At 42.7% G+C, this 27,776-nt stretch overlaps 1 protein-coding gene across 1 annotated transcript in view; it reads left to right on the forward strand.

Annotated features, from left to right (window-relative positions):
• Positions 1-2,399: 2,399 nt before the first annotated feature.
• The window catches only part of NHSL1 (NHS like 1), a gene marked incomplete at both ends in the record, with an annotated part of 218,779 nt that continues 193,402 nt past the window's right edge, over positions 2,400-27,776 (forward strand). Inside the window, one exon of the mRNA XM_084257932.1 lies at positions 2,400-2,682. Coding sequence (XP_084114058.1) covers positions 2,400-2,682 — 283 coding nt within the window. The remainder of the gene's footprint in view (positions 2,683-27,776) is intronic.

A 27,776-nucleotide genomic window follows, 5' to 3' on the forward strand; every position in this document is an offset into this window, starting at 1 on the left:
AAAGCCCCTGCTGCCCTGTCTTCTGCCCACAGAAGGACCATGCTGGGGGAAGGGGAGAGATTGTAATTACTGAACTGAGCACATCTTTTCCTCTTTAAAAGTAATAGTAGGATTTTTTCTATTACCTGAGAGAGAACAAAATAGTTATTGGATGGGGAAAGGCCTAACCCTAGTAAGCAACATAATTGAGTTGTTTATATGGGTATGCTCCATGAACATTTTTTTAATTCCGTATTTTGTGTTTAAATTCAGCTTCTGGAGTAATGAAATAATTTCATCAGAAAATTTAATTCCTATTGTCCCAGGATTACAAATTTATAAAACTGTCCCTGTTCCCCTTAGTTTCTGAGGCTAATCGTGTTTCTTTCTTGACCAAGAAGATAGTCTCAAGGAATGAGAAAACAAAAACTAAAGATCAATGCTTAACCACTACAGATGAAGCAATTAGTAAGTAAATGTCATATATATATATATATATATATATATATATATATATATATAAAACACTGTGACTATATTAAAAACACCGAATTGTACACTTTGACTGGAGGAACTGTATGGTTTGTGCATTCAAAGTGTTATTTGTGATCCATTAGATTGGGAACCTATTGATAGCAAGGACAGGCCCAGTGGGGATATCACTTAACTCTTGCCATGCCTCCACAGGGGCACCCAACAAGTATTTCTGGTGGAAACAGCATGCGTGCTTTTATAGTGTACCTGATGTCTACAGTGCTGTAGTCATTTCAAAGCATTTTTTTCCCCCCTCGGTGGGTGAAATGCAATTCCTTTGTTACTTCGAACAATCCCCAGGCTGTCAGAGTAGGGATGTGAAACTCTTAATTGCACCTATTGTGAAAAATGCTCTGCTGTACAACAGGGAAAAGACCAGAATACATTTGTCAACTCACTATTATATGGAGACGCTCTCGCAAGCCTGTTCGTCTTGCATTTCTTCTATCTCCCTGAGAGGGAATCAAGCCACCTTGTGTGGTCAGCAGCGCTCTGGGAGACTGAGTCCCAAAGTGCACCCCAACAGTGCAGCACTTCGGGTCACCTGGGGGGCAGGAACCGAAGAGCTGGGATTCCTTTTCTGAGCAAACATAGCGATGAGGCCAGTGGGATTTTAGCTCGGGGATATTGGACTCAGTCTTCTCAAATACTTCTAAGCAGAAGGTTTGAGTTAATGGGGTGTCTCATAACCATAATCTCAATAGCATGTAGCTTAAATGCCTTCCAGGCACCTCAGGGTTCTAGGTTGGTTCCTCCCTTTCCCCCCCGCAAACGTGGGGGGAAGAAATTCAGATTTGGCGCAGCAGCAGCTGGGGCCTTTTCAGTTGTGGGGAGACGGAGCCACAGGAGACGCCACTTTGCTAAGAAAAAGTTGCTTGAAACCTCCGCTCTCCCCCAGGATCGCGGACTCCAGTGGGCCACGGAGCCCCCGGCCACCAGCTTCCTCTCCGCGATGTGATCTTTCAGGTCCTAGCAAGCGGCTCAGAAGTCTGGGCTGCCTTCCAGGGGTGGGGACGGGGACAGCCCAGGGGGACCCGCGGAAGCCCGGGGGCGCGTCCCCTGGGGCGGGCGCCCGCGACTCTCGGCCCCCGCGGGCCGGCGCGCAGGTGAGCGGCGGGAGCCGGGCTCGGCGCGGCGGTCCCCCGAGCTCCCGCCCCCGCGGCGCCCGCGCCGCGCCCCACCCTCCCGCGCCGGGCCTGGGGGGCGGGAGCGAGCCCGGCCCAGACGCCCGGCGGCTTGGAGGGGGGTGGGCCGGCGGGGGAGAGGCTCGGGGGCCCCCGAAGCGCGCGGCCGCCCCCGCCCCGCAGCGGGCGACGAGGCGCGGGTCCGCCACCTCCCCGCGGGCGCTGGGCGCGGCGGCCGCGGAGCCGCAGGTGGTTCCCCGGGCCGGCCCTTTTCTCCTCCCCCTTTCCTTTCTCTCGCCTCCCCTCCCTCGCGCCCGGTGTCGGCGGCACTTCCCCCGCTTCCTCCTCCCGCTCCAATCGGGAGGGAGGGAAGGAGCCGCGGCTCTTTCCTGCCTCCCTGCAAACTTCAGCGGGACTCGCGTCTCCACTCGCCGCCGCGCCCCCCGCCCGGGAGCTGCTCCTCGAACTTCCTCCCGCCGCGCGGCCCGGGAACCCCGCGCGCGGAGCACGCCCGGCAGCCACGGCTCGGACCCTCGGGAGCGCGTCCCCGCGGCGCCCCGGGCTGCCGCTGTGCCGGTCCTCGCCGCCCGCCCGGCCGCTCCCGGGGCGGGCAGGAGCCGCCGGGCTCGCCCTCGGCGCCCCGCCGCTGCCCGGCTCCTTCCTTTGTGTCGGATGCGGACCCGCGCCCCGCGCCGACGGGGGCCGGATTGAGGGCTGCGCTCGCCGCGGGCGGCCCCGCGCCCCGGCCGCCCGGCCCGCGCCATGCCCTTCCACCCGCGCACGGTGGAGCCCGCGCGGCTGCGCCGGCCCGAGGCGGCCGGGGCCGCGGGCGCGCCGCTCTTCCGCTCGCTGGAGCAGGTCAGCTCGCACGCCCTGGTCTGCCTGCTGGCGCAGCTCGCCGACCTGTCGCGCTGCGCCGGGGACATCTTCGGCGAGATCGAGAGCCAGGCGGCCGCCCTGGGCGGGCGCACCAGCGCGCTGCACCGCCGCCTCGACGCCCTGCACTCGGCCGTCGCGCGCCTCGACCACCGCCGAGTGAAAATCCGTGAGTGGCCGGCGGGCCGGGGGAGGGGAGCCCGGGGGGAGGCGCCCGGCGAGCTGCTCCTTCCCGCCCCCTGGCGGCCCCGGGCCGGCTCCGGGGTCCCGGCGCGGAGACCCGGCGCCCCGGAACCCCGCGGGGGTCTCTCGCGCGTGGCGCGACCTGGCGGGCGGTCCGGCCGTCGGGCAGGTGGAGGCGCGCGCGGCGTGCCCTGGGCCCGGGGTCCGGCCGGCGCCCGGCTGCCCCCGTGGAGTGGGCGCCGAGCGTGGGAAGGAATCAGGCTGCTCCACCGCCGGCTCCTCCTGTTTGTGGGGGAGGCTGAGGGAGACCCGTGGGCTCTGTCGACAGAGGAGCAGCCGAGGTCGTGGGAGAAGGGTCAGGGGCAGGTAACCTGTTTCGAGAAGCCAGGGCGCAGTATTGCTGTGGCTGTGCGATGATGACACTTCTCGAGACTTCGGAAAGATGGATTCCTTTGTAAAATCTCGGGGGTCTCAGAGACCTTTGGGAGCTGTCTGTTTTCTCTCCGACCCCGTGTGTGTACGGGTGCTCTTACCTAACAATACATTATGTAGACTTTTAGGTTTTTTTTTTGGGGGGGGGTGGCCATCTCCCACTGTGACCCCCACCCCCCAGCTCTTTGACATTCGGAGACCCTTGACCTTGAGCTCAGACTCTGAATGCCATTCATCTTTGACCTCTAACCCTGAAACCAAATCTAGGTCCTGATTTAGCGATCACTCCAAACACCCATTTCATTTCAGATGCTTAACTAGCTCCAGTGAATGAAGTAACTGGAATTTCCTGCTGGCCCAAAGCAGAGAAACTTTCCATGTGATGTTTGCTTGGTTTCTCCCTTTTTAGGACAGGGACTTGGTCATAATCCTGAATGTAAAGAATACATTGAAGATGGTTGGTGGATTGTAGGGCGGGAGGGGAGGTGTTGGTGTAACACACACCTAGATTTCAGACACTCTGGATGAAATACTGTCTCTCCTGTAATCGCTTCATGTATCATCTTGAATAGCTAGTTTCCTTTTTTTTTTCTTACTAGAAAAACTTAGCTATATTTTCACTACCTCTGACCAAAAAAGTTCAAGTTTTTAGTATTTTAACAAAAGTGAGATTGCTTGCTCCAGTACATCTCTTCTGAAGTTGTGAAGTCATCCGGTGATGGCTTTACATTTTATGTTCACCTCTTTGGGCTGTAGACAAGTCTTTATAAGTTGTGGACAATTGCCATCCTGGGACAATCTTCCTGCCCGCGCCTCACCCCCAAAATCAGAGAAGGGGAAAAAAGCTCAAAGTGGTTTTGAAAAGTTGTTGGACGTATATCTACTTCATGTGAACAGCCATCTCATACGTTAGGGTATACTGTTGGAAAGTCATGGCTACCACCAGTTGCTTCTGCACTTACTGTATAGTGTCTCTGTGTGGGTGAACAAGAATTTCACCTTTGAGGAATGGGTGGATCCTGTCAGATAGGTGAACTGATCTATTGTTTGAATTCAAAAACAAGAGAAAAACCCCCTAAAGGGTCAGGAACTCCTTTTTTTTTTTTTTTTTTGCTAGCTTTGTCTTACATTTATATATGTCTTTCTTAGCATACACTTGTGCCAATAGACTGATGCCTGTAGCCAACCTGCCCCCCTCCAATTCTTTAAATTTAACCATGGTAGGATTAATTTGCGACTAAAACAGTTTCAAAAATTTTTCACAAGTTTATTTGAATCCCAAATGGCTTTGATTTCATACTAAAAAATCTGACTCATCATTTTCTTATGATTGAGAGGGAAGACTTTTATTACAAACAATTAGTATAGAGACGAAAGCTGAACTATAAAGATGTTAACTTTTGTGGTGGTTTCACCTTCACACACTTAACTTTTTTATATATGCTAAAAAGCAGTGACACACCTATGCGTTCAGTTTAGTTAGCCTCTGTTAGGATTCTATTAAAAAATTCTGAGTGAGTTGAAGTGATTCACCCCAGGTTGTGTGATGGTTGATTGGCATAGCTGCCCCTGGGGACCAGTCCTTCTGGTTGGCTCACCCGCTGCCTGAGTCCCTTCTCTTTAGAATCATATGGGAATGAAGAGCAAAGTTTAGATATATTCCAGCAACAGTTCTAAGGATAATTATGCTTGTTAATTTCATCCTTGTCAGATAAATGTTTTACTGAGCAGTCCAGGTAGCACTGAATAGTTTATTAGAAGCCAGACCCAGTGGGGAAACTGCATGTTTAAATTGCCCGATGGACCTCTACCATAAAAAAGTGAGAGGGAGCTACTTTAAAACATAAAACTGTCTTTTCACAATGAAGGAACACCATTTGAGTTCTGTGAATCTTCCCTGCTGGCCTCAAAGCCTCAGAAAATATTTCATCAAACTGGTGATTTTTCAAAATCTCATAGGTGGAAAGTTACTCAGAATTTTTTTTTTGTCATTAGTTGTGTAGAACTCACTAGTTTTTCCTTACTCATCCTTGAAATCTCCCTGTTGCTTTTCTTGACACCCCCATGTTAGAAGGGGTGCTCCCATGGTATCCAGGGCAGCAGATAATACCTTCATCACTGCATTTACCAGCATGGACCGAAATTGTGGACTCTAATCTGCTCCCCCATGTTAGATAGAAAGAAAGCTCCTTGAGATCAAGAACGCCTGTTTTTATATCTCCAAATCTCAGGTGCTTGGAATGTGATAGCTCTACAGATACTTGAACTGGAACTATGATTTAATTTCTTAGTGCTTGGTATTAGGAAGAATAACTGTAAAAATCTTTGGGAGAGTTATACTTAAATTGGTACTGAAAATCTAAGTGAGTGAGACATTTACCAAAAAAAAGAGTAAACTTTCTGACTTTTTAAAGACTTTGTGCTTAACCACCAGTATGCACCTTGCTATAAAAGTCAAACTTCCTTGATTTTGCTGAAAAAATAAGTTCTCATTAAAAATTGTTACAATAGCCAGAATAATTTCAGCTCTGTAAAGTCTTTGCTATGCAGAAATCAATAGACATACAATGTAATATGTCTTATTTTTAAACCCTGTGTGATTTCCTTTTGTAATTAACAATACTCTGTTTATGTGGTGTTTTATTGATGGAAAAAAAATGTTTCTCATATTCATTGTTTGTCTCAAAAATCTCATGGGGTTGGAGGTCAGGTTGTTTTATATCCATTTTACAAAGAAATAGAAGTTCTGGAGATACTAAGAAATAGACATAAGACATGGAGTTTTCTGATTTCTACTCCAAAACTCTTTCTACCTCACCTTAAAAGAGCTTCCTGGGTGAATATAAGATATCATTGTTGGAACAAAATTAAAAGATGAATGATTTACTGACCTTATCCCTTAAGTTCTAGAAAAGTGGAGGATATTTTGGAGTCTAAAAGTGTTTCAAGTTCAGTGAGGTTTGTTGTGTTAGATAATTCTAGGGGCATCATTCACATCCCGGTGCATGTTAGCGGTGCTCCCATGGAGTTGGTGTGGACCTGTGTGTACTTAGCGTCTGCACCTGGTCATGAGGGCCTTAGAGAATGTGAGCAGTTATTATAGGTGAGATGAATGGGCTTCAAGTTAGCTGGTTGGCAGAAAGATTGTGTGGGTCTTGTTTTGCATCAACAAGGTGTGAATTTGTAGCTTCTGTGTTTGGCAGACACTGTTGCCTAATACTGAGTAGTAGTCAAGCTGCATTGTCCTGCCTCATGATGTCCCTTGATCCAACCAGGGAGTTGGCTGATCCTGATGTCAGAATATCTTCTTCAGAATGAACCTTTTATGTAAGATGCTTGTCTGAGTTCTAAAGACAGAGAGTAGAGACTTCATGCACTTTTAAGAGCAGATTGTGTGATTGTTTTTGTGCCTGCCTGTGATGTTTGTACTTCTGGTAAGATGGGCGTAAGGCTTGCTTTCATTGAAACTTGCTGCATATTAGGGAAGATATGGATGGGAATGTGGTTTCTAGCCACCTCCAGTCCCTGGAGGATAGATTCTTAAATGTGTTAACAGAAACTGACAGCTGAGTGGCCCAATTGTGAAACAGTAATTCCCATACTTGTCTGACCTTAACAATTGCCTGAAACTCTTGTTAAAGTTACGGATTCCCAGACTCTTCCAAAGCCTTATTGAGTCAGAGTCTCTAGTATGTTTAACAAGTGCTGCCATGTTCTTGGGGCACTCGGAGGAAGGAACATTGAAATAGACAGGAAATTGTATTGAAAGTTGAAAATTGGGAGAGTTGAGTCTGAATTCACCTTTACCATTTTCTATGGTAGATTTTGAGCAATGTATGTGTCACCTACAGGATAATTACAAATAACCTTATTGTTAAATGGAGGCTTCGGCTAAAATAATCTCTACTGATCCTTCTAAAGTAGGCATTTTGTGATTCTCATGAGGGGTAACTGCTTGATAACAGCAATAGCTTGTGAATGTGACTTTGCTCAGTAACGCCTCTTTGAGCCTTATCATTAGATATTTGAAAAAATACTTTTTCAACTTATATTTTACCCACACAGAGTGCAAGGAGCGTCATGTCTCAAAAGGTTAGTCATTTTCCAAGTGAATCAGGCAGGTACTTGTTTCAAATCCATGACATACTGCCCACAGTCCATTCAGAGCTTTCTCCTCATCCAGCATCATTATGAAAGAGAATTGTTCAAATGCATTTGCTATATATCTGGTTTCTTTAAAAGAGATTTTTTTTTTTAAATTATGAAGGGTGTATTATTTAGGTCAAAATCAAACCACTGACTGTTGTATTTTGAAAATATAATTACCTGGTTTTAAAAGGTACATATATTTAAGTGGAAATGATTTATATAGCAATAATCTACTTTTATTTTATATTGGAGGAAAAGCCAATGTTAAATTTCCACTGGATGTATTAAGATTGGGACTAGCAGGTGAACTTTTTAAATTTTATTTATTTATTTTTTAAAGATTTATTTATTTATGCATATAAGAGCTGGGGTGCTGCCAGAGGTGCAGGGGTGGGGGTGATATGATTCATCAGAGGCAGAGTGGGGAGCAGAAAATGCAGATCTACTGAAATACACTGCTGAGGGGAGCAGTGGGCGGGACAGGAGAGGTCTGCTGTGCCATGTGGATAGCCCCCTGGCTGGGGATGAACTCATGCTGCAGTGGCTGGTGGTGATAGTTTCCTAGTGCTGAGATTTAACCCCTCATGCCACCAGGGAGGGCTGAAAATTTTTTAATGAGAGAAATATTTGAGATTCTTAGTATTTCAGAGGAAAATACAGAAACAGAGAAAAATGCAGTGCTTTCCTTCAGCCAGAACTTTAATATCCTAACAAATCAATTTTTAGGTATAAAAGAAAATGATTTCCAATAGCAATTTGTTAGTTAATTGTATTTCTACTCAAATTGGTTTATATCCTGGAATGCATGAATTTTGCAGAATTTATAGATCAGAATCAATTGGGTGGTGCTGGTGGCCATTTTGCTTTCACATGTTGCATTTGGTCTTCACTTCTTGAAACAGGCGTGCTGCTAGACACTCCTCACAAAAGTGATGGAGCTTCTGTTTTTGAGTGAAAGCTCTTCTTAGAAAAGGCCCTGGAGTCTCAGCCTTAATCTTTCTCTGTGGATTAAATGATATATGTGTGAAAGCATGTAGCACTCTTCTAAAAACCTAAGTAACTCATAGCAGCATCTAGGCAGTAGTAAAATTATGGTTTCTGGCATCAGACTATCGTTTTGGGCACTGTATAATAGTGGCAGGCTACTGTTGGATCATTTACTATAGACCATACACTTCATTACATCCAACAACTGCATGAGGTGGATACTGTTACATCTGTTTGGCAAATGATACAACTAAAAGTCACAATCATTTGTTTGCTCACATTCACAGCTTAGCCATAGAACTGGAGTTTGAACCCAGGCAGACTTATTTCCTGAGTCTGTCCCAGCCAATCTGTGCTACTGTCTCTCTTCAAACTGTGACATTCTGTACTGAGATGAGGAAAACGGATGCCAAGAAGGTATGGCCTGTCCAAAATCTGAGGAGAAAAAACCCTAAGTCTTTGCTCTTTTCCTTCTTTGTTTTGAAACCCCTCAAACTACGAGCAGATGGCCAAGAAATTTGAGACACACATCTAAGTACACAGCACAGTGCCTGGCACACAGTTGACATTTATTTAACATTTACTCTTTAGATTGCAGTGAAGACTGAGTTAGCATCTGTGTGTGCATTTACATCCACAGATGGCCCAGTCCAGGTGAGGTTGCTCAGCTGAAGCTGCAAGATGAAAGCTGACCAAATGCAGAGGAGAGCTTGTGTCAGAGATAAACATAAAAATACTTGTGATTTGAAAAGCAGAGAGTGCTGCCCAAGGACCTTAAAAATATATGTGGTTCCTGACAGGAACGAGTGAAGGACTGTTGTTTATTTTTGCCTCACAGGGGATCAGCTTGCAGCGTTGGGGGCTGGAGTTGGGGGAGCCAGCCCTTCTCTTGGGACCTCTATGTGGATGTCCTCTTTCTTTTTCAGAGCCCTTTTTGCTTCCATTTCCTCCTATTGTAGGAACTGCAGACCCGGCTCAGCTCCCCTACAGCTTGCTAGCCGAGAAAGCTTTCCTCTTGGACCTCAGCACCTACTTCCACCTGATTGCATGTTCCCACTCAGAACCTGAGGGGCTCAGCTCCAGCTTTGGTTTTCCTTGGCATCTTGGAACTCAGAACAGTTCACAGTCTTTCATTCATTTCTTGTTTCCCACACTCTGAATCACCAGATTCACCAGAGCCTTGTTTAAAAACAGATTCCCAGAGATTCTGGATATTCTGAGTCAGCCTGTCTGGGATGAGGCCAGGAACACGCCTGGCTAACGAGTGCCCCCAGGTGATTCCTATTAGCTAAGTTTTGGAAACATCAGTCTATGATGTGTGTCAGGAATCTTGTCCATTGAGGGTGGCAGGATGTTCCTCCATTCATGAAGTGCATTTTGGGTTGTTTTCCTGGAGCTGAGTTGATGGGATTACAAGATAAGTAAGATAGGGTCTTTCAGGATTTGTAAGCAAATATTGAGGAATAATAGTAACCATGATTTATAAAATTCTTAGGAGAAAGTCTGTACTGATTTTCTGTACCAATTAAAAAGTACACAATACAAAATACCTCAGTACTTTAAATACAAAAGTACTTTAAAAGTACAAAGTACTGTACCAATTAAAAGTGTGTTTGTACATTAAAGTAGTAAAGTAAAATAGAGTATGGCAGAATTGGATATTCTTCTGTTTAAAATAAAACCAAGAACTGATAAAACATGAAAAAAAAAAAGTGTGTAGAAGCGCTCTAATTCTAAGACCCACCTGTAAGTGTGGGGTACTCTTGCACACATGAAATATTGCTTTTAAGTGTTTACAGCTATTTCATCTAAAACTAGGTTCTAAAAAATATAAACCATTTTGGAATAAGAATCCCCCTTGTGGGATAGTCAAAATTGTCTTCTGGCAGTACTGCTTTATTTTCATTTATTCTGATTTGTTTCACAAGGTATTCCCCCCTGCCCCTTCCTCCTGCCATGGAGAAAAGCAATGTCTTGTTTGGGGAGGCAGGACAACTGTTTCTGGTTATTTCTGCAGGGAACTCCTCCGTCTCACTTTCCTCTATTTTCCACACTCCCCTTTCGGTTAACAGCTGGATGAAGTAATATGTAGAGGGCCATGCAGTAACTGACTGTTTTAATTGCAATAACACATGGCAAATTATATAGGGAAATTTCTATATGACAATATTGACATTAATAAAATGTTCCGAGGACTTAGAGGCTATGAATTGTAGCAGAGGAAACTGAATTAGCAGTGGCTGTTCCATGCATAATCAAGCGGTGGCATCTGATAATCTGCGAAAGTGCCCTGTGGTCTCCCAGCTGAGGGGATGGCTGTGGGGTGACCTGCCATCCAGGCCAGGACTCCCCATGTCAGGCTAATCCTGTTGTACTAGAGAGCCTCTCCGGTGGATTCTCAGCTGCAGGCAGCTGACTGATTCCACAGCCCAGTTTCTTTAACTCTATATTATATGAGGGGAAAGATTGTTGGAAAGTTAGGATGCAACCCAAGTAGTCTTAGTATAAAGTTTAATTTCTTTTATGGAATAGTTAGTGCATTTACATGATTGAAAAAATATTTACATGATTGAAAAGTTGTCCCTCCTGCTTCTGTCCCCTACCTGCCTCACCCTCCCCTGCCCCCACTATTCTAATCATTTATATAATTTTCCCTGTATTCTCCGAGTGTTTCTTCATGCAGACATAAAAATGTTAGTGTCTGTAATTTTCCCTCCATATGGCATACACCTAATTTCTGGGTTATCCTGTTGCTCCTTTTATTTACATATATTCATCCAAAGTGAATCTTTTCATTATTTTTCTGCATATGTCTTTTACAATAGTTTCTTTTCTACTTTTGTGAAATCCCAATTCACATTTTTTTGTTGGAGAATGCAATCGATTCATGAAAAATAAATTAACATTGAAATGCATTGTTAATTTAAGCTCTAAAAATTATTTTCTTGCTAATGCTTTTTAAAAATGATATACTTAAAATACGCACTTCTCAAGAAATGATTAAGCCGGAAGAGTGGAACCCATCCAATTACTGTTTGTAAATTTTTGCAAAAATAGAATTCAGCCCTAATACATGTAATGATTTTTTCAATCCATTCAAATTCAGCTTTTGAAGTTATAGGATCCTTTGACTTATTTAAAGGATGAATTCCATGTCTAAATAAAATTTTGTTAATGGAATTCTGCTCCCACTGATTGCTATTTTGAAGACACATGTAAGTTCCCCACACAAACCACTCCCTGGCACCAATATCTGGGCATTTTCATTACATGATCAGCATGCCAGAGACAGAGTGGAGAGCAGAACAGGTGGATATTCTGAACTCCACTGCACTGCTGAGGGAAAAGAAAAAAAAAAAAGAAAGAAAGGAAATAGGAGGGAATGGTTAAATGTCTGTAACAACACAGTGTAAGTTGGTTATTTAAAGCAGTTATTTTCTTCAGCCTTTTATTCAGGTATCCTGAGAGCTAAATGTGAATTACTTCCTGACTTGGGAGGAGGCTAATTACTGACATAGGACTGCATTTGAATTCTAGTGTGGAGTGTTTTAATCTGAGATAGCCACTTCTTTAGTTAAATAAATGCATTTGGTCTTGAGGTCAGCTTAGTATTTTAATTTCACTGGATTTGTTGTAACTCCCTTGATTATCAGATTGCCAGGCTTGCTATGATTCTATGGTGACTGACAGGCGTTTGAATGAAGCATAATTTTTCTGTGTTGTTACCGTGCTGAAGACTCAGGGTTGGTGCTGAATTCATATAGAAATGACTAACTGAAGCATTATTCATGAGTGTAGACTCTGAACGTGGTCATTGAATGATACAGCCTACCATTAAGTTTGTGAGAAACAAAAGTACATTAATAAACTTTTTGTCTTACAAAATGTGTCATAAAATAGTTTTGATGATACAATTTATACATCTTCACCATAGATTTCAGTCCCGTAAAGTATAGAAAATAAAAGCATCATGTTAATTTCTTCTCTTTTTTGCTACTATACCTGCATATATGGACCTGTAATAATTGCACTTTTAACAAGACAGGGATATCAGTGTCTGTATATATTAGTTTTGTCCTGATTTTTAAAACTTAGCTTATTGTGAGAATTTCTCCCCAGGTCATAGACATCCAGAGGCAGTTTTAAATTGGGCAGGCACTGGAGTGCATCTATCTGACAATCTCTTATTTTGCTTTTGTTCCCGAGGGAAGTTCTTTTGATGTTCTCTGAAGCTTGCCTGTTCATTTACACAAGAGTTATCAAGTGGACAGAGTTTGTATTTCTTGTGCTTCCTAGTATTTCTTCTTCTTCTTTTTTTTTTTTAATAGAGGCATTTTATTTATTTATTTATTTGTTTTGTTTATACATGTACTGGGTACAGTCAGAAGCGCGGGAGGGTGAGAGAATTCACCAGAGCCAGAGCGGAGAGCAGAGCAGGCAGAAGGACCGAAGTACACTGCTGAGGGGAGCAGCGGGCGGCAGGAGAGGTCTGCGCGCCATGTGGGACCCTCCTCTGGTGGCCGGGGAGCAGCTGGGGATCGAACTGGCGCTGCGGAGGCCGCGGGCAGCTTCGCAACCCAGCGCTCAACTGTTGCGCCACTGGGGAGGCCCCCTTAGTATTTCTTCTTTGTAATTAGGATTTGTGGACCTTTCCATTGCTCTCATGATGTAGTGCCTAGGAGTAAACAAGCTATCAGTCGAATAAATCGATGTCTTTCACATTATGTCCCCGTCTTCTGGAAAAATTAACCATACTTTATACCTAAGATTGTTTACCTACATTGACAGTTCTCTCTCTCTCTCTCTCCCTCTCTCTCTCTCCCTCTCTCTCTCTCTCTCTCTCTCTCTCTCTCAGATTTATTTATTTATTTATACAAGCACTGGGTATAGTCAGAAGCGTGGGAGGGTGAGCGAATTCACCAGAGCCAGAGCAGGGAACAGAACAGGCAGACTGATGAAATAAACTGCTGAGGGGAGCAGTGGGCAGCAGGAGAGGTCTGCATGCCATGTGGGATCCTCGCCAGTGGCCGGGGATCAAACCGGCGCTGCAGAGGCTGTGGGCAGCTTCGCAGCCCAGCGCTCAACCACTGCACCACCAGGGGAGGCCCTCTCTCGCTCTTTTTAAGATTTATTTATTTATTTGTTTGTTTGTTTGTTTGCATGAGAATGGGGGTTCAGGACAAAGGTGCGGGGTGGGGGGTGTGTGGGTGAGAGGATTCACCAGAGACAGAGTGGGGGACAGAACAGGTGGATCGACTGAAATACACTGCTGAGAGGAGCAGTGGGCAAGACAGGAGAGGTCTGCTGTGCTATGTGGGCCAGCTCCCTGGTCAGGGATTGAACCCCTGCTGCAGTGGCTGCTGATAGCCCCTTAGTGCTGAGACTTAATAACCCATTGCACCACCAGGAGTCCCCGACAATTCTCTTTTTCTTTACTGTGGATGGATCATTGAGTCAAAAAATAGTTGTCTCAGGCCTCCCCTGGTGGTGCAGCAGTTGAGCGCTGGGCTGCGAAGCTGCCCGCATCCTCTGTAGCGCCTGTTCTATCCCCGGCCGCAGATGAGGGTCCCACGTGGTGGGACAGACCTCTCCTGTCTTGCCTGCTGCTCCCCTCAGCAGTGTGTTTCATCAGTCTGGCTGTTCTGTTCCCTGCTCTGGCTCTGGTAGATTCTCTCACCCTCCTGCGCTTCTGACTGTACCCAGTGCTTGTATAAATAAATAAACAAATCTTAAAAAAAAAAAAAATAGTTGTCTCCTTGCTCCCTTATTGGTTCTTTTGTGTGCAGTGTTATAAGAAATTTTGTTGCTTTCCCCTTTCCTATGAAATTAAATTTCTCATTTTCCCTTAAAAAAAACCAAGCACTTCCATTTTTTTCCCGCCCCCAAATGGCAATCAGACATCTGTCTCAAAGTTTCTCACCTTGGTGGGTGCTTGATCTTGGCAACATGGAGTCTGTTTAGATGAAGTCCAACAAAATTGAAAACAAAGATCTGTCTATCTCTTGCTGAAATTTTGGTTCTTTTGTGGAAGGATGAGGATTAAGCCTGTTCCTTTTATTTTAAATGTTGGATGGTTTAACTAAAATACACAATCTATAGAAAAATAGAGGGATCGGCAGATTCACCCAGGATAATGGCAGGGAATCAGGGTGTGAAATGGGTTGGGAAAAATGTCTTTGAATACCATTAGTACTTTTCACATAATCTAAATATATTGTTTGCAAATTGTAGCGTCTGCTCAATAATATTAATAATTTTTATTAACATTTATGAGATAACATTTATAGCTAACATTTATAGCATAGTTCCTCTGTGCTGGTTTCATTTCATCCTCATAAAAACTGTATTAAGAGAGACATATTACCACCCCGTGATTTTACTAAGTGGCACAGAGAGAGAAAAGAATTACCCCAAGGTCGCACAACTAGTGAGTACTAGAAATGAAATGTAGCAGAGGTGAGTTCTCTGTTTAAATACTTTATTTGGATAAAGTGTTCTATCTTGGGTAAAGATACAATTTGGATGAATTGTAATTCATCTTTGTGAACTTTTACTAGTGAAAAAAGTTTTTGAGTTTGATTGGGGTAACAAGTATTTTCTATCTTGCCGAGGTTATTTTCAATCATTTTGGGGCCAGCCTAATGATTTAGTGGCCAGTGAGACAAGGTTGCCATGAATCTGTTGCGTGTTCATAAAGTTAGCCTGGTTCTTTGAGCTGTGCTGATGAAAGGTACTCTAGTCTCTAAATACAAAGTCGTTTTGTTAATGCTTCTCTTCCCTCTGGCCTCTTTTCCTTTGCCAGATATTCATGATCAGTGTCAGAAGATAGGAACAAATTCAAGTTATTTAGTTTTATACAATATTAGGGGGGAAATTCTCTCCTCTACCCCCTGTCCCTAAGCTCATGATATTTAAATAGTATCATAGTGTAAAATACTATCTGAAGCATATGCCCAAGAAAATTGCGTAGTTTTACATGTCCCTGATGGCAGGTGAGAAGCAGTGATGAGACTAGGTGGCTGTGTCTCCCCTCTCCAGTTCTTTTACCTGTATTTTTAAAAAAAAGATTTATTTATTTATTTATTTATTTATTTATTTATTTATTTATTTATTTATGTAAGCACTGGGTACAGTAAGAAGCGCGGGAGGGTGAGAGAATTCACCAGAGCCAGAGCAGGGAGCAGAACAGGCAGAAGGACCGAGGTGCACTGCTGAGGGGAGCAGTGGGCATGGCAGGAGAGGTCTGTGTGCCATGTGGGACCCTCGCCGGCGGCCAGTGATATCGAACCGGTGCTGTAGAGGCTGCGGGCAGCTTTTAAAGAACATAGATCTTCAGGACTGCTGCAGAGGCTGCGGCGCTCAACCGCTGCGCCACCAGGGGAGGCCCTTCTTTTACCTGTATTGATGGAAACTTCTTGAGCCATTTGGTGGTGACTCCAGCCAAGAGAATTGCAACCCAGGCCCTTTAACTTAAATCAGTTCTCAAAGTGTGATTCCTGGGCCAGCAACATCAGAGAGTGCCAAGGATTTGCTGGAAATGCAAAATGTTGACCCCATCAAGATTTACTAAGTCTGTCCCTATGGGGTGGCTTCAGCAACCTTCTTGTTTACACCCCTCTGGGTGATCCCGATGCTACAGTTTGAGAACCACAGTCCTCAGTATACTGGCCTGGTGCCCAGGAGTGAATCTGCTTAGAGACTGGAGCCTGTGCTGCTGGGGCCGAGTCTAGGGCTACCAGAACTAAATTCCCAGAGTGCTCTTTTAAAAAAACGCTGCCTCTGGTCCCAGACAATACAGATTTATGAACTAATGCTCCATTACCATACAACAATGAGAGTCTCCCTTTAAGAATCTCAGTCTCCCTACTAATTTGTGCTTTAAAGGCACACTTGCTTGCCTTCTCTTTTGGAGATTAGTAACCTGGCCCCTGGGCTTTTTCATGGCCCTCAGGTCTGAGGGCAGCCTCTCTGATAGTCCTTTCCCAGGAACTTTAAACAGCACCCAGAGAAAAGGGAGGTGACTCACCACAATCACAGGGTTGGGACATATAACCCTAGATTTTGTTTGTTCCTAAACAAAATCTGAGCAGAGAGGATTATTCTTTCTAAATACTGATTATATAAAACCCCCACTTCAGTATTTTAGAGTGCCTCTTAAAAGATGTAACTAGGAAAACTTGAGGCAGATATGGGAACTTTTACTTGTGGATGGGACATAGATGTTTGAATAAACTCAAGAAAAACATAAAAACCTGAAGGTACTGAGTAACTGGTGTTCTGTTGCTGGTAGTGGGATCCTATTTTGCTTTTTGCCAATATAATTCAGCTTTTCAATTGACTGTTAATGTAATCTATGAATTTGCACTTGGTACAGCATAATCCACTCTAATTTGGACAGTTCATAGCAGTTTGATAAAAGGCAGTATTGTGTTTAAGAGATAAGATATGAAATTGCATAAGTTATGTAACTTCTCTGTGTTTAAGTTTTTTCTGTAGAGATGTGTATTGCACTAAGATACATAGAACAATACCTGGTCATAATAAACAATGAATATTAACTGATACTTTGGAATGGACTTACAATTTTTTTTTACTATTTTTTACTTTCTTTTTATCTCAATATCTAAGTATAAAGTTAAGACATAGGAAAAAATGTTAGGTTTTTTAATGAGTGTGTGTTTTGTTGAATCGAGTTTTCTAGATAGTTGATGGCTAAGTTTGGTAATTGGCTTCTTTTTTTTAAATTAATTAATTTATTTTTTTTAAAGATTTATTTATTTATTTTATTTACACAAGCACTGGGTACAGTCAGAAGCACGGGAGGGTGAGAGAATTCACCAGAGCCAGAGTGGAAAGCAGAGCAGAGCAGGCAGACTGACGAAGTACACTGCTGAGGGGAGCAGCGGGCGGCAGGACAGGTCTGCACGCCATGTGGGACCCTTGCCTGGTGGCCGAGGATCGAACCGGCGTGGCAGAGGCTGCTGGCAGCTTCGCAACCCAGCGCTCAACTGCTGCACCACCGGGGAGGCCCTTCTTTCTTTTTTTAAGATTTATTTATTTATGCGTACAGGAACTGGGGCACAGACCAGAGATGTCAGGGGCAGGGGGTGAAATGATCCACTAGGGACGGAGTGGGAAACAGAACAGGGAGATTGAAATACACTGCTGAGGGGAGCAGCAGGCGAGACAGGAGAGGTCTGCCTCGCCATGTGGGTTTCTCCCTGGCCATACGGCCAGGGAGCGAACTCATGCTGCAGAGGCTGTGGACAGCTTCATAGTGCGGTGCTTAACCCCTTGTGCCACCACGGAGGCCCGGTAATTGGCTTCTTGTGGGTCTTCAAGATATCAGAATTCAACTCTGAAGGTTTAGTACATTGGATTGATTTTATTCAGCATGTCCACTATGTTTTGATTACTTCTCCAATAGGAGTTTGTTTTGTTGTTATTTTCATTTTTTCAAATTGAAATCAGATAAAATCAAGTGAGTTTGAGGTCTGGGTTTGTTGAGTTCCTATGAGTTGGTCTTATTATACAAGGTATTCTCTAATCTAGAAAAATGTCAAATTGCAGAGGTTGACTTGTAAGTTGCTTTGAACTTGCACTACATTTCCTCTTATAATTTGTGCTTCTGAAGCCAGACCAGGTACAGGTCAGCTCCCCATAAGCCTGTTCAACCTACATTCCCAGACTTACAGTGTGACAGGGTCTACTCATCTTGTAAGAATTTTGTGGGAAAAAAATGGATAATTCATAAAAACCAAAATATAAGATCACATCTTTCTGCTCTCTCCACCTCTTCCCTAAGCTGTTTGACCCTGGCTTCATCTGAAGCATGAATGGTTTGGTGGATGCTTCCAACTTCTTTTTAGGGGGGCGCAGGTGATGGGGTGGAGTGGGTTTTTTGATTTCACTAGAGCAGGATGGGTAAACTTTGGAAGCAGGGAATGGACGGTGCCCAGGTGCTTGGATCAGTGAGACTGAACACTTTAAGCACGGCTCGGCTGAGTCTTGGCTGTGGGCTTTTATTACAGGCTAGAGCTGTAGATCAGGTGAGGGAAGGTGAGCCACTAGCAGCCTGTAGGGTCATGTGGAGGCAACTGACAACTATGTGTGGAACATTTATGTCTGAGTGTTTGTAAGTAGGGGGGGTTGCATGAAGTGCCTCTTTTAATTTTTTTTCCCCTAGGAGAGTTTAAATGAATGAAGGTCAGCAGCTTTAATTGTGTTTTTTTTTTTTTTTCCTAAGATTTATTTATTTATTTCTACAAGCACTGGGTACAGTCAGAAGCGCGGGAGGGTGAGAGAATTCACCAGAGTCAGAGCAGGGAACAGAACAGGCGGACTGATGAAATACACTGCTGAGGGGAGTAGCGGGCGGCAGGAGAGGTCTGTCACGCCATGTGGGACCCTCGCCAGCGTCCGGAGATCGAACCGGCGCTGCAGAGGCTGCAGGCAGCTTTGCAGCCCAGTGCTTAACCGCTGTGCCACCAGGGGAGGCCCAGCAGCTTTAATTTTTTTCCCCTTTTACTTACCGCTCTATAGGTCTGTATTTACATTTGATATCTTTTCAAAGATTGTGAATTTTGTTTTTCAGCGAACAATATGCCAAACATTAAAGGTCCTTTCCACTTTCACTGTGCTTTTTCTGTAAAACAATCTGACTTGTTTATAGAATCCAACAAGCTTTTGGTCAAGTACGTGTTTTTAAATCATGTTGAACATGTAAAGAAAAGACAGACCTGAGCTTGTTCAGAATTATTCCACTCAAGTCCATGTAGCATCACATGTCAAACATGACTTGAAAATGTTTTCCCCAAGCGGCCATGTCCTAACAATTTATGTTCTTGAAGGAGTTCCTTGGAAGGAATTAAATTCCATGAGGTCACATTTTTCTTTCAAGTTCGATTTCCAAAGTGAAAACGAACTTCTGTTTTTTAACTTGAACTTTGAAAAACATTCAATGAAGACCTTTTAGAACTGTGCAGTGATTGTGTTATATGGGACTGGACTTCCCCATCTCTGGAGTCAGAAATGAGTCTTGACAGTTTTCTTTGTGGCTATAAATATGAAAAGAGAAAGAGAAGAAGAGGTAAAAATTGCTGACTTGGGGAAACTGTTCTCGTTACTTAAATCTTAACTACATAGATGTCTGTTTATATTAATGGGGCAGGACCAAATAACAATAGTCTTTCTTTTCTCATTACATTTTGTTCCCCTGGGAAATTCTTTGCAGAACTCCTCAGATTTTCTCATTGAAAACATCTGAATAGCTAAAATTTAATATAATTAGGAAATGCACAATTTTTACAGTGAAATTCTAACCTAAGTGGTTTGTTGAGTTCATTCAGTCTTTCTTGATTATTTGGGTCAATGAAGAAAGAGGTAAGGGGGTAGTCTAGAAGTTTTACACTAAGTCTTTGAAAAGGAACATACTTAATGTTTTCACTGTCGTGATGTAGTACTCTTAATTGAGCCATAATAAATATGTTTTGGAAAGAATTGGAAAGTGTTCTAAATTACCCATTATGTCCCTTTGGTTCACATATTTTTCTTGTATCCCATTTTGTACTACAATTGGACCATATTCTTTCTCAGGTAGCATAGCTGATCTATACCAAGCTTGAGCTTTTAATATACACTGTGGTCCTTCATTTTCCTGGGTTAGAGGAAATAAAAAAAATAAATTTAATAATTATAATTAAATAATAATAATAATAAATTTAATAATAATAATAATAAATAAAATTTTAAGTGTTATTGTTGAGTGATGGGTGGCCAGGGAAAATTATGAAGGGGGAACAAAACCATAAGGTGGAGGTATGATAAAGTTAGTCACTGACTAGCAGTGATTGCTATACCTTGAAAGGCAATTAGTGTCTGTAGCATTCAAAGATGTTAAAGACCTACTTTGACTTTCCCCAGTGACTCTATATGAATTAAGGTGACTTATTTCATGCTGTTTACATTTTTCTCCAATGAGCTGGCTTCATGGCCATGGAAATGAGCGGAAGGGACTGGCTTTTCTGTGCGAAACCTATGGATGTGGGTAATCATTCAGCTTTTAGCTGATTTTTGATAAATTGACTTCCACATCTGTAAATATCATGCTGGTTTTGTGATTTCATGGTATTTTAGTTTCAGGTGTTATCTATTGATTTCTCAAGGTGAAGACGGTGGCTATTGTTTCTTCCCTCCGTCCAACCCCTACCACACATAGGTACCTCCCATGCCCACATTCTCCCTGTGCACGTCTGTTGTGGTTTTGTTTAATCCATGTTAAACCAATGTTTACAGTATCAGGACAGCAAAAATTGTTTTTTTTTCCAGAGCTTTCTGATCCAATCTAGAGTGATTTTTCCTGTGGCTGGGGTGTGGCTTTCCTTCAGATTTTCTCTGATTTCTCTTCTAATGCCTATCTCCTGTAACACCTTCTTGGTTTGCTTCTTCATTTTGGTGGAACTCAACCTCTTGTAGCTTTCTAAGAAAGACTGTGGTACAGGCAATTTTTTTTTTTTAATTTTGTGTGTCTTGCCCTCTCATTTGATAGTTTCGTAAGGTAAGGAATCCTTGGTTGAAATTCTTGATTGTTTCTATTTTGAAGACATTGCTCTTTCAGTGTTTCAGTCTCTTAGTTTTCAGGGTTGGTGTTGAGACGATTAAGACACTCTGATTCTTTATGTAATTTTCCCTCGAAAGATTTTAGGGGCAGCTCTTTCATGTTAGTGTGCTGAGATTTCACTGAGATGTCTCTGGCATGTATGTGTGTGTTTTGATTAATATTACAGGGTACTTAATGAGTTCTTTGAATCTAGAAAGTCTTTGTTTTTTACTTCTGGAAAATTTTTGGCTTAATTCCTAATGTCTGTCCTTTTCTTAATTTTCTCTTATTTATATTTTCAGATATTTAGATCTTCTGGGTTGATCTTAGACTTTATCTTTTCCCTATACTTTTCCATCTCATTATCTTTTTATTTTCTGAGACATTTCTTAGTCTTTCCTTTACTGTCCTTTTCATTTCTGCTATCAGCTTTTTAATTTCCAAGAGCTCTCTCGCTTCCCTTTATGTGATATCCTGTTCTTCTTATCTTTTAGAGAATATTAATGAGTTTAAAAGCTTTTTTTCACTGCGAATAGTATTTCTTTTATGCTGTTTTTTTCTTGTCTTGGTCTGTTTTTTACTTGAGTGGTTTTCCTGAAGTATTTTGTGGTCTTTGGTTATCTACTCATTTACAAGAGAGGGAACAAAAAGGCTGATTAGAAGGTCTGAGAATTTGGACACTTTATTGACTGGGTGGGCAGCCTTTGTGGGGAAATTCCTGCTGTCAATAAGTTTAGGTCATCTGGGGCTGGTCAGATTCTCCAGAGAAAACTCTTCTAATCTTTTAGCATGAAGGCCTGATTAGTGGGGAGGCCTAATTTTCAGCTTTCCAAGACTTGTGTGGAAAGAAAGCTGGGTGTCTTAGTATTCATAATGCATCTACTTACTTAATCCCTCTGCTTTTGGTAGAATATCAATTCTGTACTTTATTCTCAGGCCAAATATCCTCTGTTTTAATGTCTTTGGAGAATTAACTTGCATTTAGTCTTCTTCAGAGGCTCACTGGTGTCTGGGAATGGCTGGAGGGATGTAGCGCTTATTGCTTAAATGATTTCTAACCAATCCTTACTGTAGCTATTTCTCTTTCCAAGAAAATCAAGTCACCACTACACTGGGAGTGCTTGTACATTGATGCCTGCGAGTTGCGGATGCTGCTGTGTGAATTGCCTGGGTTCTTAGCTTCTCTTCAGGCTGATTTAGGTTTGGCTTTGTCAAGACTCCAGTTCACTACTGCTCAACCTTTTGTATTCCAGCTTCCATAAGCGTTCTTCTTACCTCTTCTCTTACTCTCACCATCTTCCTAAAATTCGCTGCAGTTTTATTGGGACTTGAAGAGGAATCTAGATTTGATGCTTATGTCAGTTTAACCTCTTTGCTTAAATGCCCAGATGCTTTTTATGTATATATTTTCCTACCTTCTCAAACAAAATTCCTTTTCTCACACTTCCCTCTATCTTTTTCTAGTCACCAGACCAGCATTTAAGGGTGAGCTTTGACTTCTCCGATTTCCTTGCTTCCCCCATTACATATCCACCCTGTGAACAGTTTCTGCCTGGACTCTTTTCTTTTGTCAGGGGCACCATCTTCCTGAAGGACTGCAGAAGTCGTGGAGTGGGCAGGGACACAATGAACAGCCTGTCCTTTTAAAGTGAGATCTTTTATTTGGAAAGGACCAATTATGTCCTAGGAGGAGAGTTTGGTCCTCAAGATCTTGAATTTTTTTCACTCAAGGTTGTGGGAATTCCCCTAGTGCACACTGAGGGCTTTTGGAAGGGAGAAAACCACTTGGAGGCTCATAGGTATGTTTGCCATGTTACCCCAAGACTAGAATGCTATTTACTGTACTTTTTTTTTCATATTTAAAGAGCAGGTTTATTAGGGAAAGGGACAGAAGAATAAAGGACACTTGCATAGACACAAGCAGGCAGGAAGAGCTGCCCCGAAGGAACAGGTTTGCTGAGAGAGGCCTGCACGGTTGCAGGCAGGAGGCCTTGAGGAGAGCTGCCTCTGCTGAGGGAGGTCAGGGAAGAGAAGCCCCAGCAGGTACAGGTCACGGGCAGTCAGGAAGGCTGCTGCCCTGCAGAGGGAGAGGGTTGGTGAAGGGAGGCACCTGCATAGACACAGGTGGGTAGACAGAGTGCTGCCTATTTACTGTACTCCTGACAACAAAGGTGTAAGGTTTTCCCTTCATATTAAGGGATACTAACACCTGGACTGTCCCCCTGCCAGGTTAAGGACTCATTCCCATGAGACTTCCTCTCTCACTTCACATGCCAATTGCAGGTTCTAGGCTGTCACCTGTATTTCTGACCACCCAACTGTAAATTGAAGATTCCTACTTCTTCCTCAGGTTTAAGTTCACAGATTTCAGGAAACTCTGTATTTGCCATTCCCATGAGACTTCCTCTCTCACTTCACATGCCAATTGCAGGTTCTAGGCTGTCACCTGTATTTCTGACCACCCAACTGTAAATTGAAGATTCCTACTTCTTCCTCAGGTTTAAGTTCACAGATTTCAGGAAACTCTGTATTTGCCTTTATCGGTCTGTTATGAATATTGCCAGCCAGATGAAGAGGAACACAGGATGAGGTCTGGAAGGTCCTCTGCACAGGAGCTCCTGTGCCTGTGTAGCTGGGGCGGGGGTGTGCCACCTTCCCAGCACATGGGTGCGTTTCTTCATCAATCAGAAACTCTTCAAACCCTGTCATTTTGGGTTTTTAATGGAGGTTCTACCACATAGGTTTGGTTGATTATACATTCACCATTCTTGACTGAGCTCAATCTCTAGTCTCTCTGTCCTCAGAGGTAGGGGTGCCAGGGTGAGCGTGTGAAAGTGTGGTGTGGCTCTGAGAGTCCTAACCCTCTAACCACAGAGCTAGTTCCCCTGGCAAAAAGCCCCCACCGTTAGCACAAGTTAAGATGTGATAGCAGGGCTGTAAATAAGAAGTGACACTCCTGTCACCTCTGTCATTCCAGATAGGAACTTCCGTCTTAGCTCTACTCTCCAGATATAACTGCTCTTGGCAGTTAGTATTTAACAGAAGGATTTGGAAATCATGGGACTTTCCCAGTTATCAATACCTCATTTCTTATTTCCTTTTCTAAATTAATGTTAGTGAGATTATGGAAAAGTTTGAAAGTCGAGAAGATAATGAACGAAATAAAGATCGTTCCTTAAGCAGGCAGTGAAAGGGTTTGAAATTCTCTGTTAGCTGTTCTGCATTTTGACTTACTTGGGATTTGGTGAGTGAATGAAATTCTAGAAGAGAACTGAAAGCAGTGTGGTTGACTAAGCATGGATATTTTATCCTCCTTTTCTTTCCCTGTTCTTTAAAATACTGCTTCAAGCATATGCATTTCTCAGAGAAATTATCTTGTGTTGAGTGATGGTCTTGCTATTTATATACAGCAAAACAGAGGTTTCCCTTGGATGCTTCTTTTAATTGCTGCTGATTTTGCCATGACATGAAAATCCAAGATTTTGATGTAGAATAGAAAGCAATTCGTAGTGTTAAAGTTTTCTGTTATTTCAAGCCATTTTTAACAATGCCAAAATTTGCTTCATTGTTTTTGATTCTTTCCTTTCCTTACCTCCTTTTGACCATGTATAGAAAGAAGTACTCTTTAAATTAAGAAGCACGTATATTTACTGTCCTACAAAAAGTCTTCAACTAAAGAAAGATGTTGCCAACAGTGCTTGGACTTGGAACTCTGAAACAGCCCAGGAGCAGGCATTTAAAATTTTATATTAGTTTTGCTTGTTATGCTTGTGCTAGTAAGTTCAGAAGTGGAACTTTGCTTGTTCGTTGCTGCCTTTAGAACTCTGACTGGAATCTGAGTTCTCATTCTCTGTCTGTGCTAAGAAATGACCATTTTAAAGGGATATTGATGGCAATAGTAATGAAACCCCAGATTTTCTCATGGAACACAGCTCTGGAAGGCTACTGGTGCCAAATGGCAAGATGTAATTCAGCACTAGAGAAGCCTGACAACAGTATGATTCTGTACATTTCAAGCGAAAGCATATTTTCATAATAGTCACGTGGAGCACATGTTTGATCCAGTACTGCTGCTGGTGTTGATAAAAGTGTTGTTGAATTAAAAAAATTAAATCTGAAACATGTCAGCACATTTATGTTTTGGGTTTGTATTCACGTATTAATCATATGATAGAATACTAAGTGCAAAGATTCTAATGCTAAAGAATTTTATTTCTCCATATTCATCATCTTCTCACTCCCCTCTTCAGAGTCAATCACAGTTGACTTATTGGTGTCTGGCCTCACTGCCTCCATTCTGTATATCAGCATACATGCACACATTCCTCTCTTTAAAAGAGTGCCCGGATTGATTGCATTAAACATTTGTGACAAGAGTTTTATTTTTCCTCCTAACAACACATCTTTCCATTTTCCATCTCTGTTCATATAAATTCACCACATTTTCTTTCATGATCACCCATTTTCCTTTGTATAATGTCACAATTGGCTAAGTTATCCTTCCATTGGGAGAGTTGTTTTCCGTTTTTACACCATTTCAAGCCACAATGAAGTGAAATTCCTTGTACCCACCTCACTGTGTAGCAGTAATGGTACTGTCTGGCATTACAGGAGAGCTTTCATTTGTGGGGTTGTGGATGTGATTTTTGAAAGTAGCCTGGAGTTTTATGGCAAAAAAATCTGATGGGCGCTTAGGCTTCTCAGGTATTATAATTTTGACATAGTTTCTAGGCTTATTCCTAGAATAATACCTCAAGAGCATTTATTTGAAAGATTGATCTAGATTTGTCAGTCCTCTGACTGTGCACATGCGTATAAACATATAATTCTCCTTATTTTATAAGGACAATTATACTAGATGTGACTTGTGTTTAGTTACAGTAAATGTTTTTTTCTGAATCTTTACTTCAGTGAACATTTTAATTCCTCATTGACTTTGGCCCCCAAATTGCTTCTAAATGCTTGACCTTTTCTACAGTGTGTCAACTTCTGGCTCTTCCTGGGAAGTAGCCTTGGACTATGTTGGAAACTATTATTCCTTGAGTCTTCAGTGCCTCTCCACTCACCTGCATTCTCATGCAGCACCTTCCCATCTTAGAGCTATCTGCGCCTTATGTATTCCTACTTTATTGGGTGTGTCCTTGCAGGTTAAGTGCATTGAGTGCTTGCATTATTTTACAGATTGTTTCATCAGCAGCCAGACACAGAATATGTTAAGTACATGGGGATCAGTACAGGAGGTTTAATTAGGGGAGCATGGTCACTAGGTAGAAAGGCGTGGTGCTAAGATCTATGGGAAGGGGGAAATACAGGATTTTTAATGGAGGGGTGATAGGATTATAGCTCTAATTCACAAGATTTTTTTTTAAAGATATATTTATTCATATCTACAAGAACTGGGGTACAGGTCAGAGGCACTGGAGGGTAAGAGGATTCACCAGAAACAGAGTAGGGAACAGAATAGGTAGACTGATGAAATACACTGCTGAGGGGAGCAGTGGGCATGAACAGGAGAGGTCTGTTGTGCCATGTAGGATTCTCGCCCGCTGGCCAGGATCACACCTGCCCTGTAGAGGCTGAGGACAGCTTCACAGTGCTGTGCCCAACCTCCTGCACCCCCCTCTAATTCAGAAGTTTAAGTGGTAGAAGTAGATGGAATGAAATGGAAAACTGAGATAGGAGCTGAAAAATAAATAAGGATAGTATTTAAATGGCTAAGTTCTTTGCCATAAACATTTTTCATAACCAATTTTGCTGCTCAACAAATTGGCTGTAAAGACATTTTTGTGTAGAAGATAAAATAACTTTTGACAGTTTGGTTTCAGCTGACATAGTACTCCCAATTTTATGTTACACAGATCTTATCCCTCATAATGGTTATGTGGTGACAAGTAGATGATACATTCTTAAAATAGTGGATAACAACTTCATTATATTGACTTGATTGAAAATTCTGCAATAAACCTTACTGGAAGCATGAAATAAGACAGATTGCATACTCTACTACAATATGATAACGTATCAGTTTGCAAATCCTTTAGTGAAAAGCCAGATTGCCTTCTACAGTAGAAAATGATAACATATCGGATTGCAAATCCTTTGGTGAGTATAATCTTACTGCCCAGAAGTTTACCTAACTAAGCAGATTAAAAAATAGGTGGCTAGTAAATTTTCAATTCTTTAGTTAATTTAGATACAATAGCTATTCTTTGATGTCAGTCTTTGCTAATTTTATTGAACAGATGAAGAATTTAACATGAAAATTAAATGCATTTTAGCATTTGCATTTCTTCTGGTTAGTAATATTATTGAACTGACTGACGATGATTGAATCAAAGAGTACATTTTTTTTTCTTTCTTTTTTTCTTTTTCTTTTTTTCTTTTTTTATTTGTTTGTTTGTTTTGTTTATACATGCACTGGGTACAGTCAGAAGCGCGGGAGGGTGAGAGAATTCACCAGAGCCAGAGCGGGGAGCAGAGCAGGCAGAAGGACCAAAGTACACTGCTGAGGGGAGCAGCGGGCGGCAGGAGAGGTCTGCGCGCCATGTGGGACCCTCCTCCGGTGGCCGGGGAGCAGCCGGGGATTGAACCGGCGCCGCAGAGGCCGCGGGCAGCTTCGCAGCCCAGCGCTCAACCGCTGCGCCACCGGGGAGGCCCAAAGAGTACATTTCTTAATTTGAAAGACTCTGTATTCTTATTTTGAAGCACCCTGCACCAGCTGAGGATCTTGAAGGAGAAGAGTTCAACCCATATTTCCCACTAAACTTAGAACATCTGTCAACAGACATGTGACAATATGCTAAGAACAGACAACAAATGCACTACAAAGATTAGTTGAAAAAATGTATCCTAATATTTGTAAAATGCTATCTCTTTTAGTGAAGGAAGAAATTTTAGCCAAAAAAAGTGAAGAT

Source organism: Talpa europaea (assembly GCF_964194135.1).
Source record: "Talpa europaea genome assembly, chromosome: 2".
Lineage (NCBI taxonomy): Eukaryota > Metazoa > Chordata > Mammalia > Eulipotyphla > Talpidae > Talpa > Talpa europaea.